General features: G+C 38.3%; 1 protein-coding gene across 19 annotated transcripts in view; it reads left to right on the top strand.

Moving 5' to 3' along the window:
- Window positions 1-12502, top strand: part of BANK1 (B cell scaffold protein with ankyrin repeats 1) — a 313259-nt gene that overhangs the window by 57670 nt on the left and 243087 nt on the right. The window contains exon 1 of one of the 19 annotated variants that reach the window (XM_070614172.1): window positions 3039-3249. The exons of the other annotated variants lie outside the window; for them this stretch is intronic. Coding sequence (XP_070470273.1) covers window positions 3231-3249 — 19 coding nt within the window. The 5' untranslated portion in view covers window positions 3039-3230. Of the gene's footprint in view, window positions 1-3038; window positions 3250-12502 lie in introns of those variants that run through there. 19 annotated transcript variants of the gene reach the window in all.

Here is a 12502-nt window from a genome sequence, read left to right as displayed (position 1 = left end):
ATATTTTAAAACTGCAAACAAAAAATATTGTCTGCTTTTCCTGACCTGCCATCTTCTCAGTGTGCGTACCTCCCTCAGTGGTCTAATTTCATTATAAAAAGATTTGTTTTTGTGTTTCCTTGTCTATATCACTTCCCTATTTTCTACTGTTTATGATAAATGTTCTATCATATTAACCTTCATTTAATAACATAAAGCGGCAACCCATAGTGCCTTCTTCAGCAGCATAATCATACCAAATTACTCTGATCTTCATGAATTTCCAAACTTTCTTCACATAAGCCTTTTGGTCTCTAGGATGTATTTTCACATTGTTCATTGAAATATTAGAATCAAGCATTTTATCATTTTCTCCCTTTTATTGTTGCATTTAGATATTAGGAATGCTTTATTTCATAATCCTGAAACATTTAGGTATTAGGAATGCTTTATCCATAACCCAGAAAATTCATATTTTCTATGTTTAATTTGTTTCCCCACTTCCCATGCTGGTTAGTATCATATCGGTAGAATTTATTTTTCCTCATTACTCAACTTGGCATAATTTTTCTTTGAAACATATGTATTGGCTCTAAGGAACAATTACGTTCTTTTGGAATACATGTCTTCCTCTTTGGCCTAGTTGAGTTTTCAGACAACTGACGTTTATTGAGCTTCTACTCTGTGGCAGGCCTTTGGTAGTCACTTGGAGTTGAGGTAGAAACAAAGATTGTTAGTTACTGCTAGCAAGAACTCGTTATATAATGAAAGAGACAGAAAAATAAATAATATAGAAATAATCTGATCCATGTGACACTTTCTAATGGAGTACAGTATAGCCAAAGAGCTATGATTATGGGGAGGTTGGGAGTGGTCTTCCGCTGGGAGCAACCATGGATGGGAGTGTTGAAAATTAATTAGGAAGAAAAATGGGACTAGGCACAACAGGCAAAAGAAAAGAGCATGTGTGAAAGGATGAAGCTTATGGTTATGTCCAAGGACTGGGGGATTGGAGCGGCTACTGTGGGATTAGAGTGTTGTCACAGGTGAAGCAAACAGAGTGGGTTATTAGGACTCTTCTTCACTCTTAACAGAAGCATGTCTGATGATGAGGCCAACTTGCAAGAATTTCTTGTGTATGAGGTTGGGGACGGGCAAGACGGATGTGGATCAGCCAAGGGTCTTTTATTTTCAGAGGAAAGTATAACTCTGTGGCCAAGAGCACTGAGTTTGGAGGCACATAGTCCTGGATTTGAGTCTAGCTCTGTGACCTTTGACAATTCATTTAACTTTTTAAAAACTTAACTCTTTGTTAGTAAAAGCAGAAAATAATAGTATGCATCTCTGAGAATAATTGTGAGGATTAAACGTGATTATGTATATAAATCTCTACCTAGGGTATTTGAGACTTAATCTGAACTCAATACATGTTACCTCTTATTTTTACTGCAACCCGGACTTCTTTTAGGGGCTTTATCTATCATCAAGGTGAGCCACAAGGAAATCTTTCCTAGGCCTGACTACAAAAGTCCTTTCTCATTTTAATATATTTCACTGAATAAATGAGCGGGGAAAAGCAGAACCTATTTCTGCCTCAAAGTTGGGTAGACTCAGTTTCTGTAATTTTTATTCAAGTTGAGGAAAGTTTATGCTTATATATAATATTTCTGAGGACGTGAAAGGAAATGAAAGTATCCTTAAAAGGCTGCTTTTATATAGAAGCAGGCATTTTCAAAGTCATTTTGTCTAGTCATATGAAAATATGAAACTAAAAACTATAACACATCCTAAAATTATTTACATACATACAGCACTGAAGTCTTTTATTTATTTTGGAAGTTAAAACAAAACCCTCACATAAAAAGTCCCTGAAATTTTATGGACGTATTCTTAGATATATCAGTTTAAGATGTTTGCTATTTAAAATGTGTAAAATGCTCGTGGACATTTTTTTAAAAAACATACCAAAGAAAGTCTGCTATCAAAGTTCAATTTCTACTCTTAGATAATTACAAAGAATTTGAAGATACGTGAAGGAAAGAAATCCGAAATGTATCTGTTCCCTTCCAATCCAGTTTAGAGTGAGAAGAATCATCATCACCTTTTGATAGCAATCCCACATGTTTGGCACTATAAAAAGAGTCATTTTCTCTGGCAGTGAGAGTTAACGCGACAACATGTAAACCACCCCTGGGAATTCTTGGTAAAATAAAACATCCTTGTGAGATAATTCAGTGAACAACAAGAGTTGTAAACATACACACTCCCACATAAATTGCCATTTCTATGCAAATTAGCAATTCTCCCTAGAACATCAATTTAATGTCGAATGAAGTATAATCTTATGCTGTCGTAAGAATTAATGTGCTAGGCGTTTTCACGGAAGTTTGGGGCCATATGTTGTTTTTAACAGCTCTGGAAATTTTGTGTCTTTGATTCTATCAGATCAATCCCGTGATAAATTGACTGTCGTGTGCGCGGCTTTAACTGTGGGTGGGGAAACAGTATAGTGGAGTGACTGGATCTCTGGAGTCTGACTACCTAGTTCCTCTCTGACTTCAGCAGTAACTGGCTGTGTGGCCTTGGAAGAGTTAACTTACCACTCAGAGCCTTATTTTCCTCATTTAAAACAGAACTCCCACCCCATCTCCTTGAACTCGCATTAGCCTTCCTAGCTCTGATGTTCTTCCCAGCATCTTCCACACTGTGTATGTGAGTCCTGGTGTTTGCCTCCACCCCATTAGACTGCAAGGCTGGGAGGAAGGCTCACCGTGGCATCCTGTGCAGCACCTGGCACATAGTTGGTGCTTCATAAATGTTTCTTCAAAGAATAAATGAATCAATGTATCAAATGAGGATAGTACCAGCACCTCCCTCATAGAGTTGTAGGGTATCATGTGCTGATATACAAGCAGAGCACTGAGAACAGTACCCAGCACACAGTAGATGTTCAGTAGTCGTTAGCTGTTATTAATAGTCCTGAGGAAATTTGCTTGTAAAATCACGGGTATCCATTTTAGGACAAATCTCTATTTAAAATTCTTTTCCTTTTAGGCAATGAATTGATTGTAGCTTCCCTTTTGCTTGCTAAACTAGAAGACATCATCACTAAAAACATTGCCGTCTTCCTGACAGTAACTTAGGCTGACCTTGCTGCATTGCGGGGAGAGGTCAGGAGTTAGATCCACCTGCTAAGACAATGTAGTCACTCCCTGAAGATAGAAGAGAAACTCAGGCCCAGTGGCGAGGGCATGGAATTTGAAGTGAAAGGTAATATTCTTATATTAATTTAGTTCCTGCTTTTATTATTTAATGTAATCATTCATTTATGGAAGTTAAAAGAAAAAAGCAATTCTATTGTTACTTAACTTATGCAATTCAAATGTGCAGCCTCTTTTTCTTGCTCTTTCCAAAGAGCGGGGACCTCGCTAACTTTGAGGCATTACAGAAGGATGTGCCTTCCTCTCTCTTTCTAGTCTGTCTTTCTAGGATCCTGTTTTTATCCTTCTAGCATCCCCTCCTTTCCGTTTCAGCCAGTGAGTCATTCTCCAAGCCTAGCCACTCCATAAGCAGACGCCATTCTCTGCTGAGCCACCGAGGAGGTCTGATTAGACGTACCTGCCTTGTTCTTGCTGCCCTGTGCTTACCGCTCTGAGTCTCCTGAAGCTTGTCACGTTAGGACCTGTAGCTGTGGGTAAATCCCCATACCAAGGCAGTCCCGAAAATGAAAACATTAAAATCGTCACTGATATGAATGGTTCCCTGAGTCTCAGAGGGAAGACAATTACAGATAGACCCTTCACAGAGAGATTGTCACTGTCCACTCTTAAGTCTCTTCCCCTAGCCTCATCTCCTTCAAGCATTTCCAATTGAAATATAGTAATTCACTAATTTTACAAATAATTATTGAGCACCTATCATGTGTTCAACAATGAACAAGATAGTCATTCCCTCAATCTCATGGAGATTGAAGAGAAGAGTGATGGGAGTGTGGTTCCAATGACTGGAAGGTTGTCTCTCTTCTCTTCACTCTTTTACATGGAAGGCCCGCTTCTGAGAAGGCCAACCTGAATGCCTGGATCCTCAAAGCCATCTTTATCTCAACAGCTAACATGTGCTGTTGGTGTTAGAGTTCTTAGATATGTATATGGATATATAGATATATAGATATATATATATATATATATGTGTGTGTATATACAAGAAGTAGTTTCTCGCTAATTAAACTACTTAAAGCTTTTAGGAGGAAAATAAACTTCAATCTTTTCTTTTTTTTTTTTTTGAGGAAGATTAGCCTTGAGCTAACATCTGCTGCAAATCCTCCTCTTTTTGCTGAGGAGGACTGGCCCTGAGCTAACATCCGTGCCCATCTTCCTCTACTTTTATATTTGGGATGCCTGTCACAGCATGGCTTGACAAGCAGTGCCATGCCCGCACCTGTGATCTGAAGCGGCGAACTCCGGGCCGCCGAAGCGGAACGTGTGAACTTAAGCACTACACCACCTGGCCAGCCCCTAAACTTCGATCATTTTTGAAGCAATATTAAAATTTTGTTTTCTACACAAGGATCAGAAGATCCTTATCATCTACTTTGCAAAATTTAAGATTTTGCTCTTGAGTTTACGATTTATGGCTCTATTAGCTTGTTCTGGGTTAATCATATGTACTTTTTATTTTTTTAACCCTGTTTGATACAAAGTACTATCTTGTATTCACATTTTTGAAATTTATTAGAAGAAGAATAAAAGGTTCTATTTGGCTGAACAATTTATAGGGGAGGAATAGTTTCTGACTCACAGAATTTAAAAACTATCCACGAATAGTTTTAAATGGTTGACAAAAATTCAGCAATCCAACATTGAAAAGGGATTATAGTTTCAGTGTGTGTTCAAAATAAAATACAAAGTATGTGAGGATCTTGATTACAAAGAACCGTTGTAATATAAAGCATTGTTATTGCACTTAATAGGTATGAATACATTTAAGATTATCTCATTTTAGTTTTTCAAAAACATGCTCTTGTATTCTTCAAACAAAGAATAGAAGGATATGTATCAAAAAGTCAGCTGGGGTTATCTCTAGGAAACAGAATTATGGGTGATTTTATTTTCTTCTTTTTTTAATTTGTGTTCTAAATTATATGTAATGAATATTATGCAGAAATACATGAATTTGGTTATGAAAAATGAACTGCTGCTGTCCTCTCACCCAATAAAAATGGTGAATAATTTTTTGATAATGTTCATTTTTACCTGATTGATTGGAAAGGTAATATTTATGAGTTGTTTAAAGTCTAGTGTATATTATAAAGAATGAAAAAGAAAACTTTCAAAATGACTTTTATTCTCACCTCTCAGAAATAATAACTGTTAAGATAATGGTGATTTTTTTTCCTGTCATATTATAAATATACAAATACACACAGTATATTTATATATAAATATGCACTTACATATATGTATGCATATACTTATATATGTGTGTATATCCCCATACATGTACATATTTTTTTATTCATCTAACATTATAGCAAAAATTGTCTCATGTTATTACAACTTCATATGGAACACTGCTCAAACTGTACATTTTATGAAATTTTCTTCAGATTAATCTAGTCTTTTTCTTTCTTAATTGTAAGAAAAGAATAACCAGAAGAAATCGGCAAGTTGCTGAATATGTCTAGGTTGAGTATGCATTATCTTACACTGGGTATTTCAATGGAATGCTTTGTAAGACGACAAAAAGTCATTCCTCTACACAATGAGTATATGTCTCACGTATAATTTAACACTCAAAATTGGAATGAGAAGTTCATACATAAATTTTTATGGTAGCCTAGATTTAAAAAATAGAGAGACCAAAATGGATTCAAAACTTTACAGTGTCATTCATTAAAGGGAATAATTGAAAGTCTGATGGTCAGTTTTTGTTTGCAATCTTATTCAACAGATCTTGATTTTATTTCATTCTGGACAATCTGCGAGAGAGTTTATTGTTGATGCATGTTGGACTTCTTCAGAGAGGATATAAGTAGGGTTCGTCTCATTAACTGGTCTCTCATTTCCTGCATCTCAGCTCTTCATAAATCCAGGTGCAGGAAACAGTTGGCGATGGTATGGGCAATGCTAACACGGCCTTAGCAACCCTCAGAAGAGTATACAGTAAAAATGTGTAGGAGAGCAAGAGGCAAGCTTAGTACTTTCTGCCCTATGGTCATTTTCTCCAGCGTTGCTCAGTTGCTTTCTTTAGGGTTACACTGAGTGAAGGATGGATGGACTTCATTAAGACAGTCAGGTAAAGAGTGCAGCAGATAGATTACTGGCCTTGAGATACAAGCCATTCCCCTCTTCCCCCACCAAAAAAGCAAGCTAGGCATGGATTTATTCAGTCATTAAATCGGGCAACAAATATTTGCATCTACTATGCAAACAAATATATAACGTCTTATTATGTCTACTTACACACATATTGAGCATCTACTATGTGAAAAGCCCTATTGTGTGCACTGGAGATAGAGAGATGAAAGAACTAATTGCCTGACTTCAAAAGCTTGCATTTTAGATGGATGGGCAAGAAACAGATAAATACATGATATAATTTCAGTTAATTATAGTTAAGCTTAATGGCTTAAGCTGTGATAATGTTATGGAAATATACCACACTAAGATATACATTGTTACTGCACACTGCTTCTCAAACTTCCATGTGTTTCCAAATCACAGGGGATCCTTTTAAAATGCAGGTTCTGATTCAGTAGGTCTGGGGTGGAGGCTAGGAGTGTGCATTTCTAATAAGCCGCTGGTCTGAAGACCACACTCTGAGTTGCAAGGTATAGTACCATTTCTGTGTAGCAAGTTTGACTAAGAGGTTGGTAGGAAAAGGTGCCTTAAAGGGTGGTTGGCAATGGAATAGAAGCAGGAGAGGGGAAGGGTAGGCAAAAGGAGAAAATACAATAAACAGAATGGAATGAAAATGCAGGTAAAAATGGAGCTCACAGGTCATTGAAGACAGCATGCCCTTACATAGACTTTGCCTTTGAACTATCCTTGCATGTTATGAACTAAAATTAGAAGACTAAGTACTGAGAGTAAAATATAAATATACATTCATGCTAATGTCTGAAAGAACTTTAGCTGATAGAGTTTGTGCAGTAAGAGTGCCAGGATAAAAATGGGAGTATAAGACAAAGTGGATTATTTTCTTATTACTGGAAACCAACATCTGCTTGGCTTTATTGAGTATATTCATTTTTATATATATTTGTTAGGTCAGAAGTTTTATTATTAGCATTATTGTTTTTCTTTGGAGGTAGATTTGAATGAAATATTTCTTATTTTGTGTCACTTATAATGTGCCACAGACAACAAAGATTGTTTAAGAATGCTGAGGACTGGACCAATGGCTGGTAAAAATTGGCAAAAATTACATCTTTGTACAGTACATTTGTTTCCTTTATCTCTTGGAGAAATATCTGTTTACTTACCTGAGTGGTGGGGCGTGTTGTGGTCTTTGGTATGACATTAAAACTCCAGAAAAGCGTGCCAGCTTCTGTACTGCCTGAAGCATACTTCATACAATCAGCTGCATTGTGACTATAGAATCATTTAGCAAGATTATAAATTTGACAAAAACAATGGTGTTCAGTGTTGAAATTCCAGGGGAATGTTGCAGTCCTTTCCAATCATAGTTGGATATACAAACTGAGACAGATTGATTTAGATATTTTGAAAATAAAAGATTGACCCCTTGTTATGTAATGTCCTTCTTTATCCTTGATAATGTTCCTGACTTTGAAGTCTACTCTGTCTGAAGTTAATATCACTAGCCCCGCTTGGCTTGATGAGTGTTAGCATGGTATATTTCTCCATCCATTTACTTTGAATCATTATGTGTATTTATATTTGATGTGGGTTTCTTGTAGATAACATATAGTTGGGTCTTGTTTATTGACCCACTCAGACAGTCTCTTTTACTTGGCCCATTTAGACCATTGACATTCAGAGTGCTTATTGATATAGTTGGATTAATATCTACCATATTCACTACTGTTTTCTGTGTGTCCCCCCTGTTCTTTTGTTCCTGTTTTTGTCTTCCACTTGTGGTTTTAATTCATCATGTTTTATGATTCTATTTTATCTCCCTTCTTAGCATATCAGTGATACTTTTTTTTTAACTTTTTTAAATTGTTTTCCTAGAGTTTGCAATATACGTTTACAACTAATTCAAGTCCACTTTCAAATAACACTATACTGCTTCACAGGTGGTGTGAGTAATTTATAATAATAAAATAATCCTAATTCTTCCCTCCCATCCCTTGTATCATTGCTGTCATTCATTTCACTTATATATCAACAGATATAAGCATATATATGAGTATTTGTATAAGATATATATACATAAGCATACATAATTGAATACATGTTGCCACTATTTTGAACAAACTATCTTCTAGATCAATTACCAAAAAGAAAAATATAATAAATGTTTTTATTTTACCTTCAGTTATTCCTTCCTTTTTTTTTTTCTTTTTTGGTGAGGAAGATTGGCCCTGAGCTAACATCTTTTGCCAGTCTTCCTCTTTTTGAGTGAAGAAGGTTGTCACTGAGCTAACATCTATGCCAATCTTCCTCTATTTTGTATGTGGGACACCACAGCAGGGCCTGATGAGCGGTGTGCAGGTTCACACCTGGGATCTGAACTCACAAACTCTGGGCTACCAAAGTGGAACACACAAACTTAACCACTAAGCCACTGGACTGGCCCCCCAGTCATTCCTTCTTCAGTGCTCTTCCCTTCTCTATGAAGATCCTAGTTTCTGACCTATATTATTTTCCTTCTCGCTAAAGATTTTCTTTTCACTTTTCTTTCAGGCGGGTCTACTGACAACAGGTTATGTCAGTAGTTGTTTGTCTGAGAAAGTCTGTTTTCCCTTCACTTTTGAAGGACAGTTTCACAGGGTACAGAGTTCTGGGTTGGTGGTTTATTTCTCTTACACTTTAAGCATTTCAGTCCACTCTCTTCTTGCTTGCATGGTTTCCCAGGAGAAGTCAGATACAATTCTTATCTTTGTTCCTCTATGGGTAAGGTTTTTTCCTAGCTTTTTGAAAGATTTTTTTCTTTGTCTTCACTTTTCTGCAGTTTGGAGATGCTAGCCGTAGGTGTACTCTTTTGAGGACTTTCCTACGTGTCCTTCTCTGAGCTTCCTGGATCTATGATTTGGTATCTGACATTAATTTGGGGAAACTCGCAGTTATTATTGTTTGAAATCTTTCTTCTGTTCCTTTCCGTCTTTCTTCTACTTCTGGTATTCCCATGATGCATGTGTTACACCTTTTGTAGTTGTCGCACAGTCCCTGGATATTCTGGGTTTTTTCGGTCTTTGTTCTATTTGGTTTTCAGTTTTCAAGGATCTATTGATATATCCTCTAGCTCAGAGATTCTTTTTTCAGTCATGTCCAATCCACTAATAAACCCTTTACAGGCATTCTTCGTTTCTGTTGGAGTGTTTTTAATCTCTAGCATGTCTTTTTGATTCCTTCTTAGGACTTGTGTCTCTCTCTGCTTACATTGCCTACCTGTACTTGCATGCTGTCTGCTTTATACATTGGAGCCCTTAGCACACGAGTTGTTTTAAATTCCCAGTTTGATAATTCCATCATCACAGCCATAGCTGGTTCTAATGCTTGTTCTCTCTCTTCAAATTGTGTTTTTTTGACTTTTGGTATGCCTTGTAATTTTTCTTTTTTTTTGATTTAATTTATTTTTATTTATTTGTGTGTGTGTGTGTGTCTGAGGAAGATCGGCCCTGAGCTAACATCTGGGGCAATCTTCCTCTGTTTTGTATTTGGGACACCGCCACAGCATGGCTTGATGAGCGTTGTGTATGTCCACGCTTGGGATCTGAACCTGTGAACCCCGGGCTGCTGAAGTGGAGTGTGAGAATTTAACGACTGCACCACCGGGCCAGGCCCTTGCACTTTTTCTTGATAGCTAGACATGATGTGCTGGGTGAAAGGAGCTGCTGTAAGCAGGCCTTTAGTACTGTGGGGGTGAGGGGTGGGGGCAGGGGAAGCCTTCTAGGAGCCTAGGATTAGGTCTCAGTGCTTTAATGAGTCTATCCCTCTGGGCTGCAAACCTCACGTGAGTTTCTTGGGTTTTCTCTCCCCCTGAGGTGGGACAGGATGGCCACATGGGCTGCATTTGGGGATTTGTCTTCCCAGGGCAATTAGACTCTCATAAGACGCCAGCAGGTTAGGCTCTGGTTCACTCGTTTCCCCTGAAGGCGGGCCTTGTTAAGAAGAACGCTGTTCTGGGATATTTCAAAATGTTTCCATATCGCTGCCTCCTGCAAGAAGCAAGAGGAGAATTTTCTCCAGTATGTACTGTGGGAATCTGGTCGAGCTCCTGGATTAGAAACTGCATTATAAACAGTGCTTCTGTGGACATTCATGGAGATAAATCTTTTGTACATCTATGATTATGTCCTCAGGGTAATAAAATGCTCTTCTTGACCTAATACATAAGAAATGAGTAGAAGACATCCTGGACTCTGCCGTGGTGGAACCACTCACACCTTCTTTTCAGACGTGTGAGATGAAATCAGTCTCCTTGTTCTTTCATCGGTTCAGAGTGGTTGAGCCAGTGCTACGCAGCCTGTCACTGTTTTGATTTGCGTGCTTGGGGTTGAAGGGAGAGAGTGAGACTGTTTATGAAAGTGTTTCAAATTGTTAGAGAAATAAGGCCGCTTTTCATTTCATTTCAAGCAAGACTAGGACTGGGGAAACCTGGAAATCCCAGGTGCTTTCATAAGACAGAACTTTCATGAGACAGAACTTTCATAAGACAGAAAAAAACCCAAACCACACTTCCTCTTAGCTGTGGCATGGCGACAGCTCCTCCCTAGAGGGTGTCTCCTTTGTTACTCTGCTTTTCTGATAGAATCTCTGTTGCCTTTGGTTCTTCCTTTTCATCCTGTCAATATCCCTTAGCCAAAGACCACTAGGAACACACCTGTACTTGAACTAGTTGGGTGTTTTGGTAGTTGCAATGAAGAGAGAGCGCACCGTGGAGAACTATGGGGCATCTCAGGAAGAGGGTGTTAGAAAGGACATATTGTGGGATGTAAGCTTGTGTTAAGTGATTTGAGGGTGGATTCAAGGAAGCAGGGCTTTGCTATAGTTTGCTTGCTGTCAAAAACCAGGGGTAATTTTATGATTTGGTATATTAATGACTCTTCTCAAAAAACAGGGCAACCAACTATTCCAGTATGTTTGAGACAAAGGGAGTTGCTGTCACCACATTTTCAGTACCCAAACCAGGAAAATCCCAGGCAAACTGGGAGGAGCTATTTACTCTACCTAGAAGGCAAGAAAATGAAAAGAGGCGGAGACTGGAATTGGTAAAGAAGCAGTGTCACTCACAGGAGCCAGCATTTGAGATCTTTGGTCGTTTTTGTGATTTGGCAATGTTCACGTGTTTGCCTCAATTCAGATGTGATTACAAAGTCATCTCATCTCTGACTCGATGCCCCATGGTGACAGAGTGGCCTTTTCTGATGCCAACGTTCTGTGAAATTGTTGATGTTCAGTAGGAGAACGCCAGGCCAGCTCCTAACACCAGGCCGTCAGTGCCAGGCCAGTTTCCAGCTCCTGGGAGCTGCTTTCCTTTGTTCTAATTCCCTTCTTGGGGATGTGAGGGATAGTTTTGGGGTTGGCATAAGAATTTACAGCTGTGGCCGTCTTGAGCTTTGGTTTCAGCCACATTGGTTCTGTGCCCTAATGAATTGCTTTGGGCTTTCAAACATTGAGTAATAAAAATATTATCCACCTCTCTTAACACAACTTTTTATTTCCCAATAGAGAAAAATGTTTTAATGGTTGAGATTGCCAATGAAAATAATCCATAACCAATCTATAAATGAAAATTTGGGTGAGTTTATTCTGAACTAAAATGTGAGGACCATGGCCCGGGGCCTTTCTTCCCAAAGGAAGAAAGGGCACCAAAGAAGTGGGGTGTACAGAGTGGTTATATACCCTCAAAGAGGATGTTTCACATATGATTGAAATGTCCTTTTACAATAGTTGCGAGACTGCTCTGTCGGCACAGTGATTGGTGGAAACAGCAGGTAGGTCTGCTGTCTCAGTGGACATAGCAGGGTGGGAAGTCTGTTGTCGCGAGCTGGGTGGTCACAGGTGAGCTCAGCAATCAGTTCCTAGCCTAAGGAAAGATACTTATCCCTAAGGAAATGCCAATGTGGGGGGAAGTTGCACCTTTATCTTAAGGCCATTTGTTCTTGCCACAAGAAATATTTAAAGCAGATATATAGTGTATGCTCAACGGCCAGAGTCAGGCCCTTTTGGACAAAACAAAGTCAGGCCGAATTAGGTTTACACCAAATAGCTTCCTCATATACTCCAATACATCCTATTGCTTGCCATTTCTATTTGTCCAGATCAAATGCTAAATCACTAAACGTTAATACAAAAAAATCAAATACTATTTCCCCTTCTCTGAGATTCAGAAT

This window comes from Equus przewalskii, chromosome 3, assembly GCF_037783145.1.
Source record: "Equus przewalskii isolate Varuska chromosome 3, EquPr2, whole genome shotgun sequence".
NCBI lineage: Eukaryota > Metazoa > Chordata > Mammalia > Perissodactyla > Equidae > Equus > Equus przewalskii.
This window is presented reverse-complemented; position numbering and strand designations above follow the sequence as displayed.